We start from the raw sequence: 24,606 nt of genomic DNA on the forward strand, positions 1-24,606 counted from the left end.
ACTACTTTAGGAAGCACAACACCTCATTAATGGAGATTGTATGTCTGCTGTGTGCATATTTCATGTCTCCTAAGCCCAAAAACAAAAGCAGTTAAGAGCAGCATTTGTTTACCTTCCATACAGTGCGATAGACACTACACCAGAATGTCACTTTCCTGAGTGAAGACAGTCATCCAAATTCCTTTGCGTTTGTTCCTACTGATGTAGATAACTGGAAGCTTAATGCATAAGGCATCGCTATCACTGAAAGGGTGAGAAAAGAGCATTTTAGGATCAGTCGTCAGGTATAAGGATACTTGCTGGATAAGTTTACATAACATACATTTCTTTTCTAAGGTGACAGTAAAGAACAAAATACTCAAAACATTATCCTTGAGGACACTGGCATTTAGCCTGCACGTTTAGGGCACACATTGGCACCTACAAGAATGCTCTTCAGCAGAACAAGGCCTCCCAGAGATGGCTGTCAGGGTGGCATGATTCTCCATACACCTGCTCAGATTTCTATAGTTTATTATATAGGCTTTGGAAAGGCATAAACCATACACACAGATAGGAGTATTGGAGCACTTTACATAAAAATGTGAAATGCAATCCTGTTCGTGGGGTAACGAGTTCATGGAATCTATGTGGCAATGATAAATGTCCCTTTTGTGTGGAGGAGGTAGAAACTGCTGATCACTTCCTTTTTTGCTGCCCAATGTACGCTCAACCTAGACATGTATGGCTAAAGCCTGTATGCCGTTCACTGGGACAAGATCAGCTCAGGTTGCCAGTAGAATCCTAAAATCTGACACGACTAAGTATATTGTCATAGGGGTATCTAAATTTGTCAGTTGGGCTTGGTCAATTCGGACCCGGAATTTGAGTCCCTAATCCAGTAGTACACATAATGTTGCTAGTGGTTTAGCATATTGTTTATTATACTATGAAATCTGTTCTTATCTTTTTAGTGGCTACTGATTGTACCAGTCGTAAGTTTTTGTATTGTATTTAATAACTTTTTATCTTGTTTTTAGTATGTAATTTATGTATGGATTTTATGGATAACTAGGACAATTTATTATGGATTGTGTTTTATATGTATAACATGTCTTATGATGTAAATCGAAATAAAGACCTTTTGACTGACTGAAATGCAATGCAGAATGTGGAATTAAGGCAATGTAGCATTTACCTATATGTAAAGGTTCCAGGCGCTGTTTCTTTAGAAGGGAGTTACTAACAGACTTAACTGAGTCATCTCTACTACCTGCAACGCACACTTTTTTTAATGCAGCTGTATATATAACTTTAGGCATTTACTGGCGTGCATTCAGAGCTGGTAGGTTTATCTTAGTCTCACACAAACAGAATTATGGTAGGAGTGGGTGGAGGTCTACCAGTATGAGGCTGTTGTTCGAATTTTCCTGTGTATTTGCAGGAGAAAGGAGCAACAATTAAATGTATTGAACACCAGGAAATAATTGTGTTTATTTCCCATAACGCTTGGTATTCATGACATTTTAAAACCTGATTTGATCCCCCCATGACCCGGTAGGAGTTTCAGGTTGAAAATAGAAGAAAGACACAACTGTGGCAAGCCAGGTCAAAAGATTAGTTAGAAGTGTCGGTTACCAACTAAATAAAGTCAAGAAAATATGTACTAAATATCCTTGCAAAACCTATAGCATGCTAAAGGATTTGCTGCTAACTCAAAAGGGCTACATATTCAAATGCTTTATACAATAGCTTACAAAAGAGGCTTCAGGGATTGCTCAAGGGCTAGCTTCGAAAGTCTCTTCCCCGCAAGGATTACAATCTTAACCACTTGGATGGTGAACCTTAATGATTTTGTTTTACAAAAGGTATATACACCACATCTTGGGATCCAGGGCTTGTGGATTCTCATTGGACAGAACCGAAAAAATAGCCAAAATATAGCTACATTTTGTTTTTTAGGAACAATGGATAAAAAGGAAACGTATGTTTTTTTCTAAAAATGGCAACAAAAGTTTTTCTGGGCAAGTATCACCATAGTTGCAGCTTGTAGGACAAGTGCAATTTGTATCAAAAAAAACATTTTTAACACAGTTTTTGCATATTTGACAAGATAGCCAATTTTTCCAAATTTGTTTGGTCTCAAACTACCTGCAGTTTTTTAAACACATTTTTTATTGATTTCCTGCGCAAGATTACAAATACAGTAGACTTGCATTACTTATGAGTTATGCTCCTTCTGGTCTAGTTCAGAACAGTGGTTGCACAGTTATGCCATAGGTAATTGACGAGTGTCCAAGTCAAGTAAGTGAGAGTACAGAGAGAACCACTGTGTAAAGGAGGCAGAAATAGGTGGATTATTAAGCATTTATTATCCATTGTATCTACATATCCACATGTTAACATTAACTCTTAACCTTGGCTAACAGAATGACCAACTTACTTGCAGTTTGTGTTGGAAACAGAAGTAAAACTAATGGGTCATTGTGGAAAGCTGAACATTTCTGGAAAATTTGAAATCGGCTAGGGGCCATTTGTGTAGGCTCCTTGATGCTTTCCCAAAGGAACTAAATGTTGAAATAAAAAATAATTAAAGTGAGTAAGGAAAAAGAAATTGTGACAAAGTTTTAATCTTTAGCTTCTTGTCACAATAGCCGATTTACAAAAGTAATATACCTTTTCGCCCAATAGACCCTTCTGGTCTCAGGAATGTATAGGGTTTGTAGGTTCTCCAAAACCACACGATACCCAGAGTCAACAACCAAGCTGCTTCATAACAATGATTTTTCATTAGGTACAGAATATAACGGAATTCATATGGTAAACTATATGGAATGGAAAATGGGTGCGAAGGAAACATATTTATTTCTGAATTGTACACAAGATAATAAGTTTAGGAAAGTAATTATTTGTACACCTCTAAATTTCTGGTAACCCACACTATTGTGTGATTCAGAAGTAATTTTGCAAAATATCTTCTTTCTCGCATAGCATCTTACATTTGGAAGCCATAAATGCAGATGAGAAGTCTAGTTGGTTATAATAAATGTTATACTATCCTTTGTGGCTACACGTCTCCCAACAATAACAGTACCCCTCTTGTGTGGGTGGGCTTAGTGCCCGTGACAGGAAAGGGCCCAAAATGCACAATGGACACACCACATATTTCCACTCAAACCTGATGCTCCTTATGTAGTGCGGATGTGGATTTTGTTTCAAGGCTCGGCCCCCCCACTCATGGAAATCTACCAGACCCCGACATTTCTGAAAACTAGGCACCTGGTAATCCAGAGTGGTGTACTTGTGTGGTCCTCACACTGTTTTTCTTGACCAGAAATCCTTACAAACCTCAAACTTTGGCTATAAACACATGTTTTCCTCACATTTCTGTGAACCTGCAGGGATCCACAAATTTCCTACCATCCAATAGTCTCTCACATTTACCCCACTTCACTTGTAAAAGTGGGGCAAGTGACTGCAACAAAATAACCATAACCAACCCTTTTTTGTTACATGGGAGCATATGGATTTCGGGCAAAACATTGAGAGGAATTGAACTATTTTGAAATAAATACTTCTGTTTAGTCAGGATTACCATTTAGTCTAAGAGATCAAACCAGTAAGGGACAATGGCAGTGTAATCTTTCTATCTAGTTGAGATTCTATTTTATCCTTGGGTATCTGTTAATTCGTGTGGGACCTGGCCCTCTCTGCAGGGTCATCCAAACGTTTTTGCTTTTATCCACCTCTTAGTTTGGCCTTGGGACTCTTGCCACTGCTAACCAGTGCTAAAGTGCTTGTGCTCTCTCTTCTAAACATGGTAACATTGGCTTTTACCCAATTGGCATATTTAGTTTACATGCAAGTCCCTGGTAAAGTGGTACTACATGTGCCCAGGGCCTGTACATTAAATGCTACTATTGTGCATGCAGCATTGATTGTGCCACAGAATTAAGTAGCCCTTTAAACATGTCTCAGGCCTGCTATTGCAGCCAGTGGGTGCGGTTTTAGACTGCCATTTTGCTATTTCATTACATATAAGTCATCCGCAGGCTAGGCCCTAAACAGCTCACAGGGTAGGGTGCAATGTATTTAAAAAGTAGGACAAGTGGGGGCGTGGCTTGGGAGCTGACAACAATGGCAGCGTATTAGAGGAGATCCGGCATCGGGTCCCTGAAACCCATAATATCCGCATGTCCAGCCGACCTAGTAGCAACAAAAATGCCGGTATATTATGCCGGAGTGTCGAGGGCATGATTCCGCAGCTGAAATCGGACCAGTAATAACTTTGGTGGGGCCCAGGCGACTGATGGGAGGCCAACGAGCGGTGGCGAGAGAACAGGGCGCGGCCGGAGGGTCAGAACTGAGCCGGAAAGAGCTGGCGAGGCAACGCGTCATCGCCGGTGGCCGAGGCGAGAGAGGCGGGGAGTTGCCTGCAGTGGGAAGGTGCTATACCACAGTGGGACCCCAGCGGATGGAATGGGGAACAGATCGGCCGCATAGCTCTGGACAGGGCCTGGCTCCTCCCCCCGCTCTCCACTTGGCAGTGCCGATACGCGGACGGACAGTCGACCTGCGGCCCAGCACATTGAGAGCCAGCGGGGCCGGAAGGTATACCTGGAAAGTGGAGGATTGAGGCCGGTGAGTGGCAGGGTAAACACCGGGAACATACGGAGAAAGGAAATCCGACACATCAGAGAGGCACGGTTAGAGAGGAGTCGCATAAGCTCTGCTAGGAGCATGAACAGCACAAGGCTGCCCTGTACAAATTCATAGCGCTGGGATCGGCTCTACTCCACCACCATATTTCGCGTTGCCACCACAGAGGGAACAGTAGTTGCTGGGCCAGCTGCATACTGCAGGTGGCGGGAGACGTGGGGTCGGACACGGCCATATAGTGAGCAGGTTGCCCAAGTCAGGGACTACAAAGACACCCGAGAGCAGATAACGTGTGCAGGAAGACTGGGCAAGATCCAGGTAACGTTGCTGCGCTGAGCCAGAGGCACACAATGGAGGTCACAGGCGGGGCAGAGAGCTAAGTGGCCGGGAGGAAAAGGCCACGCAGGCGTTCCGGGTTGGAGGTGGTGTGTGAAGCAAGGCGGAAAATATGTAGGTCCTGACAGAGGGAGGCACACATAGGTCAGCCTGCCCAGATCGCAAGGGACACGGCTTGGAATAACAGGGAAAATCCAAACAGAAGGTATTAGGGCACCTTAAGACGAGGACCGACACGAAGTGGGAGACAACGCCCCCACAGTGAGTTGGGGAACGACGCAAGGCTCACAGCAGACAATAAGAAGACTTGGTGCGCTGAATACGAACGCAGGCTCCACAGGGAAGGAGGAGACACGGCCACAGTTCCTACGAAGGAGGACAAATTAGTGGGTTGGAATCCTCAGCCTACCCACACTAGTAACAAGTCACCGCGGTACACACCCGAATTAAGCCCAAATAACAAGCAGGGGCGCATACAAATAAAATGGAACCCTGATTGAGCGCGATCATGGCGGCCATAGCGGACCTTAATGGTACGAGTGACCCTAAAATAGATGCAGTGACGGTGGATGTTAATCTCCTGAGAGCAGATCTAAGGAAAATGTCGGACTAAGTAGCTGCTACTGAAAAAGAGGTGACCCAGTTACAAACCAGCACAAAGAGTTTACAGGTCCAGGCCCTCACAATGCAGCAGGACATCATGGCAGCTAAGCTAGAAGACCAAGAAGGGTGGGCATGCAGAAACAATATGAGTGGTGGGAGTGCCGGAAGGTATGGAGGGACCCAGTGTCGACCTCTTCCTTGAGTACTTGATCCTGAATCATCTAAAGCCAAAGCGTATATCCAACTATTTCACTTTTGAACGCGCACACAGAGCACCTGTCCCTAAGCCTAAACCTGGCACTCCACCTAGGTCAATCATTGCTAGGATTCTCAATTTCCGAGATAGGGATACAATCCTACAGACGGCACGCAAACATGGGGACCTGCGACATGAAAATGCTGTGATACGACACAGGTGTGCATTCGCAGCTGTGAAGAGGGAACTACGGACTAAAGAAGTCTGGTACTCTATGATGTTTCCGGCAAAATTGAGAGTCGAGGCGGAAGGGAAAACATGGTACTTCAGCTCCCCAGAGGCATGAGAGTGGCTGGAGAGATGGCGCAGCGTGGGTTCGAACTCTCAACGAGGGAGACGGTGAGAACAGCAAAGGACGATGATGGAGAACACTGACTAATGAGAGGACAGAATGTGGCGTGGATCAAAGTGGAAGGAGGGTCTGGAAGATTTAACACCTGCAAGATGTTGTGTCGAGGACTGTGCAGACCAGGTCATATGGCATGGATGAGGGGTGGGGGGTGGAGATGGTAAAATACGGACTCTCTAATGTAGAGCTACTCGGCACAGTTCTAAGTCATCTGTGTTGCTACAAGATTAAAACAAATATCCTAATGGTGGGGGTGGGTGGGGTTCCGGAGGAGAAGCTATCATAGTTAGGTACCAACCAACCCCATTTTTGTTACTTGATTTGGGGCGACAGGCACTCTGCGAGTTGGGGAGGTGGGAGTTGCTATACCCACCAGCAAGGCAGCAGGGAGGGCGCTAGTTACATTTGGGGAATGTTGGGTTTAGTGTTTTTCTATGGCAAAATTGATTGTTCTTTAAAATTGCAAAGTCAGTGTAACAGGTTAATACAGCATGATGAAAATATGGCGGGAGACTAAATACAGATATGGCGTCTGCTGAGATGGGGACATTACAGGGGAAGGGACAGAACATGACAGGGGGGCACCAGGAGGGGCAATAAGGGCTATCAGCCTTAAAATCATGTTGTGGAATGTGAATGGTTTGGGGAGTCGTATTAAACGAAGGATAGTGTTACAATACTTACATCGACACTCCCCGGGCATAGTGCTACTTCAGGAAACCCATCTGAAAGGCCATAGATATCGAGTACTCAATAGATACGGATACAAGCTAGTCGTCCATGCCGGTTACACAGCCGGATCAAGAGGAGTGGGAATATTGGTAAAGACGGGTCTTACATTGGTGGTGGACAAGGGCTGGCATGACCCCCTGGGAAGGTCGGTGGCCCTCGCGGGGAAATGGGAGGAGCAGGTTATTAATATTGTCTCAAGTTACATACCAGGCGTTTGCTGGCTGGGGACCTTGTTGGTCGATCCGCCATCTGGAGTACTGGTGCTGGGAGGTGACATGAACTCTACTATTGATCCAGGGCTAGATAGAGAAACCACATCCACTAGAGAGAGAGGGGTGGAACCGCTTCGAGCATTTGTTGAAGCTATGGGACTGATAGATCTTTGGTGGACACATAATCCAGGAGCTCGCCAGTACACCTTTTACTCAGCAGCACACGGTAGTTACTCTCGCCTAGACCACATACTGACACACAGAGGGGGTGAAGCATGGTTCTCTGGTGCACGAATTGGTCCGCAGGGTATTTCGTATCATTCCCCGGTGGAGGTGATGGTGAGGGGACCCACTCGGACACACACACTCTACCACCCAGACTGAATCCATGGTTCTTTAAAAACAAGGAAAATACCCAAAAAGTCAGGGAACGGGCACAACTCTACTTCCAGGAAAATGAGGGGATGGTTGAGACGGCCTGTACCCTTGTGGGAAGCATTCATACCAGTTATGAGGGAGCATGTCCAGGCCTGTGTAGGTGGTAGTAATAAAGAAAAAAACTAGAGTGGGACAGACTAGAGGTGACAGTGGTGGAAATGGAGGCCAGCTTTCAAGAGGGAGGGAGAACTGACCAGGAGTTAGCGCACTGATTAGAACTCAAAAGACAGGAACTGCAGGATCTGGCGAATAATGCTGTGAGATCGGCGGCACTGGCCACACAGAGACGAGTGTATGATCTGGGAGATAAGGCAAATAAAATGAACGCCTGGCTAGAAAAGAGAGACAGAATTAGGAATTGGGTTGCAGAAATATGGGACAGCAGCGGTAACACGTACACTACTGGGGAAGACATGGCGCGGGTCTTTGCAGACCACTATCAAGAGACATACATGTCCACACCTGTTAGGGCAGAGACAGATTGCTGCGAACTGTTAGCTGAAATTAGACTACCGGTGTTATCAGATGAAGATAGAGATAATATAGAATCAGAATAAGCTTTATTCTATTTTAAGCATGTACAATCACAAAAGCAAATATATCAGATAAAAAGAAAACAATTTAGACATTATTATATCTAAATGTAAACATACAATATGTTCTAAAATTCATCCTTCATGAAACTTTAAAGAGTAAACATAACTCATAAAATTGGAGAAGAAAACCATTTTACAGAACATCTTTCTCGCATAATTAAATCCATCGTACAATGTTAATAGGTCCAGCTCTTGGCAGGATTTAAGCGTTGATGCATTTTCTAGTCCTCAATATACTTTTTAAAAAGCAGGCAATAGCTACAGTAAAACAATCATTGTCTAAAAATTGCAAATATAAAAATACTGGTTGTCATTGCCTCCATCCGCCTAGCCTTAAAAGGGGCAGGATCCATCTCGTTCTCTCCTTTTTGTAAAATTTACAGAACAAGACCACATGTATTGTTGATTGTGGAGATAGACCATCACATGAACAGACACTTAACTGTCTAGACCAGTTATTCAATTATGGGTAACTAATTAAACGATGAAAGTTCCCAAATCTGAAACGGGTTAAGAGGTAGCTCTAATATATCCACTTAAGTTACACAATAAATATTGCTGAATATCATGTGTTATTAAAATCAGTTGATGCTGAATTACTGTCAGTTTGTTTGCTTCCAGAGCAAATCCATTTGCCTCCAGGTGGCTCATGCAGATTCTTTTTAACTCTTTCCTGAAGAGAGAATTCATAGATTTAGAAAGATTGCAATAATCAGGGTACCCAAGATCATACATAAATTTATTAATATAATTCAGCCAAGCAATCTTGGTAGCCTGATCCAACTTCATTGAGTCTTTAATTATATCTTGGTTTGATCCTGTACTGCTGGAAGTCCAAATCCTATGCCATAGTAATACCGGCTGGGCCATAATAATGTCAGCAATATAAGGAATGCCCAGCTCACTATGACAATTATAGACAGAGGTACTGCCTGTGCGGGTAAATAAACTTTAAAAAAGCATTTTCAACACGCTGAATGGATTGCAGATCTTGATAACCCCACACACAAAAGTAGCAATGCTCACACATTTAGCCTTGTAGATCTTGAGGGGCATCTCAGGGGGCTTTCTTCACAATTTTAATGCAAAATTGGCCACCGCTGCTTTTGACAGCCTGGCACCAAGAACCAGTGCAATCAAATAAAATGCCTAAGTATGTAAACGTCTTTGTGGATTTAACCCTACTTCCCCCTAAAGGTAGGTTCCTACATTTCTGTCTCCCCTTCCCACAAGTCATGACATATGTTTTCTTGGCATTCAATTTTAGGCCCAGATTATCCATGAAAGTGGAATAAGAGGAAAGGGTTTTTTGTAGGCATAGTGGAGTGCACTTGTTCCAGAGTATTCGTGTATACAGTGAACAAGATAGGCGCCAGGACGCAACCCTGTCTGACCCCCTTTCTACTTTGAATGATGCTGTACATTCCCCCTTGGCACCATATCGTACCTTAGTGGTCGCTCCACTGTACAACTGATGCAAAAACTGGACCAGCGGTGGGTCCACCCTTAATTCCACTAAGATGTCCCATAATTTACTGTGTATAAAACAGTCAAAAGCGGCTGTGAGGTCTACAAAAGCTAAATAAAATTTCCCTGCTTTAGCCTGGGTGTATTTCCCTATTAAAATGCAAAGATTATGAACCTGTTCCGTAGTTCCCAGCCCCTGCCTAAAACCATATTGCACATCTGTTACAATATTAGTTTCCTCTGCCCATGATTGAAGTCGGTTTAAAACAATCCGCCCTGCTACCTTCCTTCAGAGAATGTAATAAGGATATTGGGCAGTAGCAGGCTGGATTTTGCCTTTCTTAAAAATGGGTACAATGATTGACTCAGACCAGGCCTTAATAAAACCCTTCACACAACAGGCTTGGAGTGCCCATGTTATTAATGGAGTCCAGAGGGGAAGATTTGATTTAAACAAATCAATTGGCACCCCATCTGGGCCAGGGGCCTTTCCATCCTTACTTTTGTTTATCGCCCCAATAACCTCCTCGTGTGTAAATTGAAGATCTATGAGGAAATATAGGGACATTCCGCCTGCTGACTGCACAAACTCCTGTCCACATCGTTGTCTACCTGAGAGTTATAAACATTTGAAAAAAAAGTCCCCCCATTGCCTCTCGTCTATTACAACCTCCACCAACGGTTTGTTAGGAGTGCTAAAAAAACAAGGCATTCACCGCCCGCCAAAAAGAAGCACTGTCTTTGCTCAATGAGGTTTCGTGAAGGCTGACCCAAGCGTTCTCTTTTAACTCCTTCTTTCGTGATCTCAGTGCTTGACTATATACCCTCCTGTACTCCCATATTTACACCCGGTCCCTCGCTGCTTTATGAAGAGCCGCCTTTAGTTTAGTATAAGCTTTTGTGGAATTAGTGTCGAACCATAGAGATGATATAGAGAAAGATATAATGGCTGACGAAATAGGAGGTGCTATACAGGATCTACAGGCAGGGAGGCCACCGGGACCAAATGGGCTGCCAGTGGAGCTCTTTAAATACATGGCGAGTATAGTGGCCCGTACCTACTAGGTATGTTTAATGAGGCGAAGGAACAGGGGTGCCTACCAATAGATCAGCAAATGGAAACCATCATTGTAATCCCCAAGGTGGGCAAACCAGTTGACCAATGTGGCTCGTATCAGCCAATATCCTTGTTGAACATGGAGGTTAAAATACTGACTAAGGTCTTGGTGAATCGACTCCAAGAGCCAATCACAACGTTGATACACCCAGACCAGTCTGGTTTTGTGCCTCGCCGGAGCACTAGGCTTAATCTTAGATGCTTATATGGGCTAATGCATTTAGTAAGAACCAACCCAGGGGTGGAGGTGGCACTATTGTCCCAAGACACTTGCATGGCTTTCAACAGTATAGAATGGCACTACCTGTTTGAGGTCCTGAAACGGTTCGGGTTCGGTCCCCACTTTCAATCTTGGATTAAATTGTTATATACAAATCCCTTGGCCAGGGTTTTGAGTGAATGAGTCCGTGTCCCGCTCTTTTGCTCTTCATAAGGGAGCGAGATAGGGGTGCCCTCTTTCCCCGATTATATTTGCACTGGCGGCATGGGTGAGGGGGGATCCAGTGATCTCCGGTATCTATGGGGGGGGGACAATAGGAGGAGGGAATATCATTATACGCCGACGATGTCCTCCTGTATGCGACAGATTTGTTTTTCAAGCCAAATCCCAAGATGGCTGCCAACACTTCTTGGTTGAAGTGTTGGCAGCCAATCAGAGCAATGAATTTCCCTGCATGAGCTCTTTGTTTGTTTGTTGGGGCAAACGTGTTTTGGGACCCCCCTTTTTTCTCGGCCCCGCTTTGATGAATCACCCTGAAACTTTCAAGTCAGGAGCTGACCGGAGCACGCCACTAGTTTTGAAAATTTTGCGAAGATTCGTCATCCGGCGCTAAAGTTATTGGGAAAACAAAAAAACGCTTTTCCTATGGAAACTAGGTCCTAACTATAACTACCTACTGTAGGTAATATATATATGATGTGTTCGTATGTGAGCAAGAGCACGGAGGTGCTCGAAACGCGTCACAACGGCTTTGATTGTTAAATAAACCTATTTTGCCACGCATTCTGGACTCCGGATCTCTCTCATCGCCGGAATGGAAGTTGGGAGATCGAATACTGTTATATATATATATATATATATATATATATATTTATATATATATATATATATATATATATATATATATATATATATATATATATATATATATATATAGTGATATCTGTTTTGTTCATGATTCATTGTTGTATTATAGAAGCAAACTTCTACGTCCTATATTGCCCTGGTTTGTCGGAAGGGGATGCTTTTCCTCTTCAGAACTGCTTCTCCTCTGGAATATGTGGAGTATGAGGAGAAAGCCTTGTGAGTTCCTTTTTTTGGCAAATGCATCTTTGTTGTTCTTGGTTAAATGTGTTTCTTTTAGCAGAGCTATATAAATAGTCTGACAATCTTAATATACTAGCTTCAGATCGTAAATTAACTCTGTTCTCCTTTCCCCCATGCTCTGGTGAAATGTGTAAATCTTTGTACACCTGTCCCTTTGCGAGATTCAGGATACAATGTGATTACCCCTTCACATGTATGCTGCTGGTTTAGTTGTGACTACTTTCCCACTGTTATATTGATGATGGTGGATTCTCCACTTAGGTTCTGACGTTTTTATCCTATTTACAGCTCCTTCCGTTGTTTCTGAGTTTTTTCTGTTCCCTTCTTGTGATAGTAAAAGTCTTTAGCTCATGAACATATGTTGAGATTTCGTCATATTTTTAGGGCATGCAGTCAGGCCAGGCACGGCTTATCCTCTGTGTGCTTTTCTGATCTCTTAGGATGGGTTATTTTTGTAAGTGGTCTGATGCATACGGTTTGCTTAAGTGAACCATGCACTGTGCCAGTTCAGTAGGGATTCATTATATGTCTTTTAGACTGTCCATTAGTGGTCAGTTCTCCTGGTGGTAATTGTTTGGTGAGTATTTCTCAGTGTCTTGTATTGGTGCAGCATTGCTCTATGTATGGCTGAGTAGGAATTCAGTTGGGGTACTCAACTTCTGCTTAAAGTTGCAGATTGCTGTTTTTAGTACAGCTGGGCCATCACACACCTTGATGTGGCCCCTCCAGTGGTCTCGGAGAGCACAGGTCATCGCTCGTACCGTGCCTCCTGTCCAGGGCTGGCTCTAGGGTGGTGTGATCTGTGCCACCACACCGGGTGCTGACTTCGGGTGGGGGTGTCAGTTTGCAAGTATATTTTTGTTTTAACCCCTTCAGCGCGGCGCGGATTTCCGCGCCACGCTGAAGGTTCTGTGCGCGGGCGGGGCCATGACGGAACGGTTCCGTCATAAGCACAGCCCAACCGACGTGCATGACGGAACCGTTCCGTCATGCGCGTCGAATGGGTTAAAAGCACCTGCTACCGCATTCCTGGCCTTCAGCAATATTTCGGCATCAATTAAAATGTCAAGATAACTCTGGAGATCAATCGTCTTCCTGGAGAGAGACCTGGAGTTTGGTGTAAGTTTTGACTTCTTGTAAGGTAGTACAGAGGGTTAAAATGCCTGCTGCAAAGAACGTTTACCATGCAGATCAAAAACTGCATGTAATGTAAAATAGGTCAGTGTGTTACTGCTTCTGTCAGATCCTTTTGTTACTTGCAGTTTGTAAGTTAAAATCCTTGTATAGAATACTGAGCTATTAACTGTCATCAAAGAGCTTCATGCACACTGCAAGTTATATATTAGATCTATATGGTGGTTTTTTTGCCCAGTCTTTCATTATCCTAATCTTGCAAAAAGGGTTCATTTGGGTAGAACTCAATTCTTATTGGAGAGAACCCCTAACAATGGTGTTACTTTTTAAATTAAGAATGTATGCCTTTCCAGACTTAGGACTCTTACTATACTGCCTACCATTATGGATGACATGCGACTCCTATACCTTGTAGTCCTGTCTGATGTAACATTCCCTATATACTGATTTACACACGTATGATTGTCTCTGTCCAATGTGTGTATGATGTAAAGTGCTCTTAAAGTCCTCTGACACCTTATACTGGTATGAGTGGTGCTATAAAACTAAATTATTCTGAGAGACAGTGGTTATGGAGATTCGAAGGGCACTGTTGAAGGGTGGTAGTGCAGGAATCCGTGGCAGGGGTGGTCATTGGGGGAGCCAACAAACAATGTCGCACAGGGCGCCACCAGTGTTAAAGCCGGCCCTGCTCGTGTCGCCTTGTGCCTTGTTCGACATATTGTGGAGTAAGTTGCTGCTCTCCCTCTGTTCCCCCTTCCGGGCCTTGCAGATTTGCAGCTTTAATTTCTGCCTTAACCAATGCCGCTGAGATTCCAGTTTTCTCTCCGTGTTTTTCAAAGGCTTATGGCTGAGATTGCAAGGTAGCTTTAAAGGATTTTCAGCTCCAACCCCCGGAGCTAACATGTGTGGTGACTGTTTTTGTCTCTCCCCATTGATCTATAATTTGAATGTATTTTAGCTCTACATTGGCCACACTAACACAAGCTTAGGGCACACTTATGCTAACTTTACTCCTAATTATTCAAATGTAACCAGTTTTAAATAATGAACAATAACCCTTTAAAAATATATATATATATGGTTAAATATCTCTTACAAAATAATTTACAATCTTAACTTTTTATTTTTTTATGATATATGAAGTTATTAACATTTAATTTTGAAAATATTTAATTATGTAAATTATTTTAAAAAGTGATCCTAAACATTAATTATTTAATTTACCTTTTATTAAATTATTAACCTAGCCCTTAATTAGAGTAAATTGCATTAACTTACATTGATTTAAATGCATATGCCTTCCACGAGCCTTTATTCAAAATCAAATGAATGTTTCTAAAATAATTGACACTAACCATTAACCAATTTTAATTTAATTAATTACATTTCACACTATATTTCACTAAATACATTTATATCGAGATAAATTATTCAGAATAAGTAAACCTAACTTTTCCTTATTTTGCTTCCTGACCCGTATGAACAAGATTATCTTAAATGTAACTAAATTATATTGAATAAAAAATCCCTAACTTTTTAACTTTCTTTCAAAGTTAATGATCTTATCTTGAGTTTCCCTACCTAACAATAAAAATAGCAAGCAGGCTAGGCACTGGCTACATTAACATAGTGACTGATCGAGGTTGTGCTCTCAATTTAGTAAGGGTATACCTTGGAAATGCCTCCGTTTATTCTAGATGGTTTTGATAGATGCAGGTGAGAATTCAACTATTGAAAAATGAAACCAGAATCTAATTTTTTCACATACAGTATTTCCTTTTAATTCTTCTTTTTTTTTCTTCTCCTTTTTCCCATTTTTCGGTGCCAGCAATTCAATACAGTAGCAAAGACCGACACGGGAGAGTATTACTGTGAAGCTTATAACAGAGTTGGCCGTTCTCAGAAATGTTTAGCAAAGAAAATGCAAGTTGGTAAGTTTGGTGCAAAATTAATGTGATCCTGTATTTAAAATAAAGTGTGTAACAGCAGCGACGGCACATGCATTTAATTAAAATAAAATATAGATTTGTGTACTGAATTTTTCTACATCACACTCCATGGAAGAAATTGGTGTTCTGTAACCAAGACACTGCAAAATTGAACCTCCTAAAGAATATTACATTCTTTTTCACGTTTGGCTAAAGTGTCCCCATCACAGCTATTCTTGATCAAAGCTGGCTCAACAGATGAGCACTGTGAATGATTTTAAATTATTTGCCCCCGAATACAACCCTCTTACCAATCCTGCCACGTTGACTTCAAACCAATGGAAGATATATTTATGAAGCCCTTGAAGCATGTGCCCCTAGTGTATAGAACATGAAATATTCATCTCATGCAATCAGTAGTCAAATTATAAAATGTGTTGTGTGTGTCAGTGTTTACATGATGCTTGCCTCTCACTTATGAGCATTCACTACAGCTACATGTGGTGATCTGCAAGACACAAGTTTCATTCCTGGCAAGGCCGACACAGTCTTCTATCTTTCAAAGGTTTGTAAATGCAAGTCCTTTAATTGGTGATTGGAACATCCATAATTTTGCAAACAGTAGAAGTTCAGTTCAAAACAATCTGCAACAAATAAGTTATTATTTTATTGTTTTAGTCTTACGGGATTGTCAAATTTTAAAAAACCCATCTTAATTGAAAAGGTCTGAAAGGCCATGCGATGTATTGTTTTAAATAAATTCTTATGAAGCAATTGGGTGTTCCTTACCTTTTTATATTGATGAAAATTACCACTGATTGCACATTGGAACTGAAATTCTGTGTAAGATGCAGACAAATCAATAACATTTCAAACTTAGAGATAAAATTAAAGGACCAATCATCTAACCCTGCATCCACATGTTTCCTGCCGCAGCTGAGCTCTGGACAAAGGTAGGGGGTGAGGAGGTAGAGAAGGTGAATGGTGTCATAAACATCAGCTGTGACATTCTTACATTTGCAAAGAACATCACTCATTTGCCACAACGAGGTTCAAGCAACTCTCCAAAGACTCAAGAATGTGATCTTGCTCGCACTTCGCCAAGCTAAATGTGGATTCCTCAAGGATGAAATCCAGTTACTTGGGTTTGTTTTCTTCAAGCAAGTGCATCAGCATGACCTCAAGAAAGCACGTGACATACAGTGTGTCCCAGATCTTCATAATGTGTTTCACTCTGAAGTTGGTGCCACTGACTAAACTCCACAATCTCCTTAAAATCCAGGCAACGTAGATCTGGTCAAATGAACATCAATGACCATTTCCAGAGTATTAAAGTCCTGTTACTACAGGATGCTTCCATGAACTACATAAAAGAAAGCAGAACTAGTGATCGAAGCAAGCACAGTGGGCCCTGGCGCTGTTATCCTAGGCACCAGTGTCCTTTGCCAGCAAACCCCTCATGGACACAGAGGTGAGATATTTATGAATCAAGCGAGAGGCTTTCCCCATACAGAGGGGCTGCAGTTATTTCCACTCTATGTATTTCCACATAATTATATGGCCAGGAGTTCAGAGTGATTACTGATCACCAGCCACTCACAAATCTGTTCATGGGCACATCTCTGCCCCCTCCAAGAATCGGAAAATGAGCACTCTAACTCCATAAATATTGATTCAATATGATTTACTGGTAGTGCATTGACATCGCTGATGATTACCTGTCTAAAAACTCAGCGGATCATGATGTAAAGTTAAACAGCAATCCCACAGCAAACAGAAGCATTGGAACTTGAGCTTTTAATCAGCGTGCCCTGGCACAATGTCCTTAAAGGAAATTGCAGCACATACCAGAGAAGATGAGTGCCTGTAACAAGCAAGCCTGACAGTAAAATGGATCAAAACATTTCTGATGTGCTTGAGAATCGCAGACATCACAGCCAACGCATGTTTAAGCCCTGTTGAGGGTGTGCCACAAACTGAGCACTACAGATGATGGGTTGATACTTCATGGCTGCAAAATGGTATTATCCAGTATTGGGGTATCTTTCATAGATTCACATGCCTGAATCATTCCCCGTCGCCGAGGCGGGAGTCCCACGATAAAATACAAAAGCAGTGCCCTAAGTAAATAACAGTAGTAGGCTGAAAGGAAGCCAAAAGGACTAAACCTAAGTAGCCTATCTACCTCATTATATGAGATGAACTAAAAAAAATTGTTCCAACCAGTCAGCTGCCAGAACCCTCTAGAACCTTCCCAGCAGTGGCAGTTCTCCTCAGATTTTCACCGCACGTCATGTGGAAGGGAGTCACCCTGAGTGCCTACTCAGTTTTTCACTTACTTTCTTCAGGATGTCTGATAAAAAAGGCCCTTTTTAGACCCTGCAGGACTTGTGAGAAGAAGAGGGTCCATGTGGACAACCAACACAAGGACTGCATCTACTGCCTTCATCCAGAGCATGTTGCTAAGGATTGTAGAATTTGCCGTACTTTCCCTCCTAAAACTGAGGGATAGGGAGGCAAGGCTTCTCTTATGGCTCAAATCTTCCTCGGCTGAGGAAGATGATAAGGCCTCAACTTCAAGCGAAAGGGCTAGATCTCGAGACAGCTCTTCCAGTGAGGGAAGAAGACATCATAAGTCCTCCCATGCTGTTTCTGACCATTCACAGAGGTCCCCTAAACCTTCCTCTGGGTCAACGCTGTCTTCGCCCTCTGAGAAATGCAAGAGGCCTTCAACTTCTAAAACTGTGAGTAAGATCCAACTTAAAACTCTCACACTGGTTCCATCATCGACGGTTTCTGTCACTTCTGCTGCCCACTTGTCGACTGCTACCGTCTCGACAATGGCTATTTCTTCACCTATTGTGTCGTCTAAAATCTACCAGAAACCTGCTCTTAAAGACTCCTCGACGAAGAGTTCATTGTCTAAAACATCGTCGACGACCGTGTCGTCGTCGTGCTCATAAGGTACTTTCCTCTTTAAAATCTATCTCATCGACGTCAGTCCCGTCGACGACAGTCCTGCCGCCAACAGTCCTGCCGATGACAGTCCCGTCGACGTAAGTTCCGTCGACGAAGAGCCCGCCGACGAAGAGCCCATCTACGACAGTCCCGTCGACGAAGAGCCCGTCGACGACAGTCCCGTCGACGAAGAGCCCGTCAACGGTTATCCCATCGACAACGAAGAGCCCGTCGACGAAGAAGTCGTCGACGACGAGTTTATCAGTCTCGAAGCCATTACATTCAACGCCCATATCATGTACTCATTTTCAGTTGAAAACGTACCAAAGGCAGGATTACAGTAAAATATCTCCTCTATTACAATCTCATATCTTGGAAACTTATGTTGAAGATGAGGATGATGACGAAGATGATGACGAGGGACCGTTCGGCATTGCTCACCACCCCTCTGAACTTAACATCAAGAGCCAAGAGGAGGATGATGAAGAATATCATGAGCATTATTATCAGGAAGATCTTGCTGTTCCATATCATAGACCTCCCAGAAGGGAGTCGAATCACAGAGAAATGAGTACTCTTCCCCCTACGCTCATTCAAGATCTCCAAGCCATGCTGGCGGATTATCGTCAGAGGTTTCCACCACAAGAGCCTACTCCAAAATTTCCATCTCCGCCAACAGAGGTTCCTGATCCGTTACCCCAGACAGGGGTTCCTGCTTCATCGCCTCACCCTCCTGGTTCATCGCAGCAAGGACATCATGACACTACTTCTTCGGAGGAAGAGGTTGAAGAGGGTGAATTACCGGATAAAGATACTAACACGGATCCTTGGGATGATTACGTCATACCAATGCCTTCTCCTTAATGCAACGAGCGGCATCTAGATTTCAATTGCCAGTTACTGTATAGCACACGGATTACTTTTTACATGATTTTAAAGAAGAATATAGAAAGGTCACAAGAGCAATTCCTATCATTGATTATATCTGGAATGAAGGAATTAAGATTATGAAAACGCCTGCTTCCATTCCGGCTGTACTCCCTCGCATTGATAAAAAGTACCGTGCTCCTCCTGATACTCCATCTTGCTTGATAGGTCATCCCTGACCGGATTCGGTGATTGCACCTGCAATGGCAACAAGCCGGAGGATCGTTCGACGACTCCATCAGGGTCGCACTGCGCACGATAGATTCTCTACATTGCTGGACTCAGATAGTGAATTTGGCTCAAGGCCTCACTTTCCTACCAGCTACTCCAGATTTCGTTTTAACAACCGACGCTTCCATGGAGGGATGGGGAGGCCATCTGCAAGATTTACAGATTCAAGGAAAATGGTCCCAAGAATACCGACAACAGCATATCAACAGATTGGAGCTTCGCGCCATATTTCTCTCGCTGCAGGCTTTCCTCCCGAGGATTGCGGGTTCCTCAGTGCTGGTCTGTAACGATAATACGAGCAGCATGTATTACATCAACAAACAAGGAGTAACAAAATCGCTGTGTCTATCGCAGGAGGCTCAGAAATTGTGGGAGTGGGTCACATTCCACAACATGACCTTGAGAGCAGAACACGTCAAGGGGCTCCACAATACTCTGGCCGACGCGCTGAGCAGGTCTCTAGCGGGCTGTCACGAATGGGAATTGGAGCAGACGCAAGTGGACAAAATCTTCCAAGTTTGGGGGAAACCAACACTGGATTTATTTGCAATGAGGGAAAACAGGAAATGCCAATATTACGCCAGCAGATTTCCTCAACAGGGATCAAGGGGGAATGCCCTGTCCATGCGATGGTCAGGGATTTGTGCATACGCTTTTCCCCCAATCCCTTTGATTCCGAAAGTGCTCCACAAAACGAAGATGGAGGGTTGCCATCTCATCCTGATTGCACCCCGTTGGCCAAGGCAGTTCAGGTTTCAGGAACTGCTTCTACTATCCCAGGACAAACCTATTCACCTGATTCCAACACTCACAATGTTGTCAAGAGAAGAGGGCCAAATACTCCATCCGGCATGGCTCCTGATTTCTTAGAATTCAAAGATCTTGACATCTCTCAAGATTGTCGTGAGATTTTGGCTAAGTCTTGTGCTCAAAGTACAGTCAAGACTTATCGTTTAAAGTGGAAGCGATTCTATTATTGGTGCGAGGTGAATAACGTCCACCCTGTTCAAGCGCCTGCTGAACAAATTCTTCCTTACTTATTGTCCCTGGCTAAATCTGGCCTTGTCTTTTCATCGATTAAGGTTCATCTCGCGGCTCTTTCCAGATACAGAAAAAGTTCCAAACAGCCTTCTCTCTGTTCATCTTCGCTGGTCAAACAATTTATGAAAGGACTTTTCCGAACTTTCCATCCAATTTGCGCACCTCCTCCAGAGTGGGTGTTAAATACTGTGTTGGCGCAATTGACTGATTTGCATATGGCCAGGTCTAAACTGGGGTGGCATGGTGAGCAAAGGAATGATGGATTTAACCCAGATCTCTTGACTGGGGGTGAATGTTTTGATTTGTTCTGCATTCCGTCCATCAATTGTGTCTTTTGCTTTCTCGCCCTAAGTGTGCCGGGTATGCCCAGACGTGGGCCCCGGGCTCACTGTGCCACTGGATTCAAGCTATCCTGGTTGAAGAGGGGTGAAACCCCGAAACCAGTCCTAGGATGCTTGTTTCCGGTCCGGGGAGGACCTGGCTTAGCAGTTCGGGCTGGACTGTTCCCATGAGGCACAGGGTCAAGACTGATTTGCATATGGCCAGGTCTAAACTGGGGTGGCATGGTGAGCAAAAGAATGATGGATTTAACCCAGATCTCTTGACTGGGGGTGAATGTTTTGATTTGTTCTGCATTCCGTCCATCAATTGTGTAATTTGCTTTCTCGTCCTAAGTGTGCCGGGTATGCCCAGACGTGGGTCCCAGGCTCAATGTGCCACTGGATTCAACCTATCCTGGTGAAGAGGGGTGAAACCACAAAACCGGTCCTAGGATGCTTGTTTCCGGTCCCGGGAGGACCTGGCTTAGCAGTTCGGACTGGATGGTTCCCATGAGGCACAGGGTCAAGACTGATTTGCATATGGCCAGGTCTAAACTGGTGGCATGGTGAGCAAAATAATGATGGATTTAACCCAGATCTCTTGACTGGGGGTGAATGTTTTGATTTGTTCTGCATTCCGTCCATCAATTGTGTCTTTTGCAATTGATGAGACGACCATTTGAGCCTATCCACAAAGCTGATCTCAAGTTTCTCACTTGGAAAGTTGCCATTCTGCTAGCCCTGAATTCTGCACGAAGGGTTAGTGAGATCCAAGCCTTCACTATCACAGAACCCTTTTTGCATTTTACAAAGGATTACATAACTCTTCGAACAAATCCTAGGTTCATTCCTAAAGTTCCGTCTCTTTTTCACTTGAATGAATCAGTAAAGTTAAAGGTTTTCTTTCTGGATCCATCCACGCCAGCTGAGAGAGCTTTACATTCTCTTGATGTGAAGCGTTGTTTGAAATTCTACTTACAAAAGACTAAGGATATCAGGCGATCCAACCAGTTGTTTGTGGCCTATGGCCAAGCCACACTTTGGACTGCAGTAACAAAGGTGACAATAGCCAGATGGCTGGCTTCTACAATTCATTTCTGCCATGATAAGACCAACAGGCCTTTACAGAGAAAGGTCAAAGCGCATTCTACCAGGACTGTAGCAGCTTCTACAGCATTGTTTGCCGGAGTGACTTTGGAGAATATCTGTCGTGCTGTGACATGGAAAAGTGTCCATACTTTCACAAAGAACTACTGTCTGCACTCTGCACAACAGGAGGATGCAGCCGTAGGGCAAGCGGTTCTTCAACATGTTTTTCATTAAGATCAAGATTCAGTTATTTTCTCTTTATATATTGCAATGTTGCATGTAATTGATTTATATGTTTCTTCGCTCTATATATGCACATTTCTTTGTGTTAATATATTTTTGCAATATTTGATAATGTTTATTAATATGCATACTATTTCTTAAAGGTTTATTTAGGCTATTATGGTCTGGCCTTTATGGATGTATTGGGGTAATTTATGAACCTTTTCCCCACCATCCGCAAACGAAATTTGTTGGTTTACTGCTTGCTATTCTGATTCAGGCATGTGAATCTATGAAAGATACCCCAATGCTGGATAAGAAAACACGTTACTTACCTGTAACTACAGTTATCCAGTATTGGTATCTTTCATAGATTCACATGCAGCCACCCTCGTCCCCGGCGAGACAGTTCTTTATGATTTGGGTTTACTACTTCCCATTTGTGCTAAGAAAATCTGAGGAGAACTGCCTCTGCTGGGTAGGTTCTAGAGGGTGCTGGCAGCTGATTGGTTGGAACACATTTTTAGTTCATTTCATATAATGAGGTAGATAGGCTACTTAGGTTTAGGCCTTTTGGCTTCCTTTCAGCCTACTACTGTTATTTACTTAGGGCACTGCTTTTGTATTTTACTGAAAAATGTTCCAACACCACTTAAAGGGCAGTAGGAGAAACATGGCAATGGTCTTCCAGGAGACCCGGAGTCCGAAACGCTGGAAAAGATTGTGGCATTGGTTAAACTTTTGATCCTGCCTGATGATCAATAAACCCAAGTCTATCCTGGCAATTAGACTGAAATGAGATAGAGTGTGTCACTCAATTTACTGACACAGAGTGGAAAAGGGTAATGGGTGTCATTGCTACTTTTAACTTGGGTATACAAAGTCATCAAACCAATTTGCTTTCAGAAAGGGAGAATTTAATGTGTTTCTGACTGCATATCTTTCCAGTGTGTTTCCATTGACCATGTGGTGTGCACCCCTAGTACAAGCTTCAGATCTTTCCGAGAGCGTCAGAGGCTGTACAGTGGAAAGCAGTCTGTATTTTTCCTTAAACCGCCTGAAGTTGCTTTGTGGTGCTGCCATCTCCTTATTGAGACTCCTGGCACCCTGACACTACATGTTGACATTGTGAATGCTGACATGGCCCACTCAGCCAGTGCTCATATTTCACTTCTTACCCTGACATTACCAACCATAAAACTGAATGCTGACACAGCACACATTGACACTCTGCACTGACAAAGCACACACTCACTATTTAGAAACTGCACGCCCTGACATTGCCCACCTTGAGTCTGTATGTTGAAAGTGCAAAGGCTTTCTGGGGTTGCTTGTTTTCCCATCTTGAGGGGACCTGGCCAGGTAGTTTGGGCAGGACTGTTCCTATTGGCGCAATACCAAGACTGGTTTGCAGAAGGCTAGTTTCGGTTTCTGTCTAGAATGGCACCGTGGGTGAAAAACCATAGTCTGAAGTGTAGCTCACAGATGCAGTGTGACACAGAGCGTTTGCTTGTGGCTGAGATTAATTCAAGCATTCCTTACATCACCTTGTTTTTGTAGTAGATGGCCTAAGTGCAAACGGTATGCCCAGACGTGGGTCCCATGCTCTTTGTGCCTTCGGACGCGAACTATACCAAGTCCCAATATACAGTATCTAGACTAGTTGTGTTTTATAATGCTTCTTCGTTCTCTTAGTCAATGCATAGTGCAAGGGGACTCACTTGTGTGGTGGGAAACAGCCAAATCAGAGTGCCTGGTTTCAGGAGGGAGAAACATGTGTATACAGCCAAGACCACCTGGTTCCAGTACTCTGATCAGGTGTTGAGTGGGTTTTCTAGGTGATAGCAGGCCCCCATATAGTCCACTGCGGTCCGTATTAGATACTGATAGCCTCCAACTAATCAGAGAGGCTGATGGGTTGTCAAACTGGACCCGGGAAGTGTATGATCGGAAAGCATAGTTCATCTTGGTACGGTAGTGTTGCAGCCCCTAATGCTCTTGGTCTTAGTCCTGCGTGCAGGTATTTTGTCTAAAGCCACAAGCTTGCCTACTGGAACTTGCTTTAACTGGGAAGGTAAACATAAAGAGACCTTTCTCTATTGAAGAGGATGTGAATCCAAGGGCGAGGGGGAGACCAGCAGGGATGGGGATAAAGCAGACGTGTGACTACCACTAAATATGTGACTGAAACTTGTGTCTATTCAGATAAAGTGAGTCCCCCAAAGTGAACGCTAATGAGTAAGGTTCAAAAGAGAGGAGGGTCTGACGGGACAAAGAATTTCCATTTTGTCCCCTTTTAATTGTAGCTGGTTAAAGCTCATCCAGCTCTTCACTTTTGACAGTTGAATACCTGAGCAGTAACAACATTCCCATCACCAGCAATTTGAAGAGTGAAATTGCCAGTAAATGAGTGTTGTCTCTGTTTAGGACAATTTGAAAGTCACAAGATATAATTAGGTCTTATGTATGTTGGAGAGGAGAGGGGACAAAATGGATCCCTGAGGGGCAATATAGCTCAAAGGGCCACATACACAAAGCATTTCTGCGTTTGAAAACGGCCGATCGGGCCATTTCCGACCACAAATATTAGTTTCTCATATGTACAAAACACAAATTGCAATTCAAGGAAGCAGCAAGGAAAGATGAGCCCAGGAGAGCGAGGCAACGATCACCACGGGGTGA

The 24,606-nt window shown here is 43.4% G+C and overlaps 1 protein-coding gene across 2 annotated transcripts in view; it reads left to right on the forward strand.

Annotated features, from left to right (window-relative positions):
• The window catches only part of JAM2 (junctional adhesion molecule 2), a 392,176-nt gene that overhangs the window by 344,217 nt on the left and 23,353 nt on the right, over nt 1-24,606 (forward strand). For both annotated transcript variants that reach the window (XM_085623064.1, XM_085623063.1), the window contains exon 6: nt 15,037-15,139. In XM_085623064.1, coding sequence (XP_085479190.1) covers nt 15,037-15,139 — 103 coding nt within the window. The remainder of the gene's footprint in view (nt 1-15,036; nt 15,140-24,606) is intronic.

This window comes from Triturus cristatus, chromosome 8, assembly GCF_964204655.1.
Source record: "Triturus cristatus chromosome 8, aTriCri1.1, whole genome shotgun sequence".
NCBI lineage: Eukaryota > Metazoa > Chordata > Amphibia > Caudata > Salamandridae > Triturus > Triturus cristatus.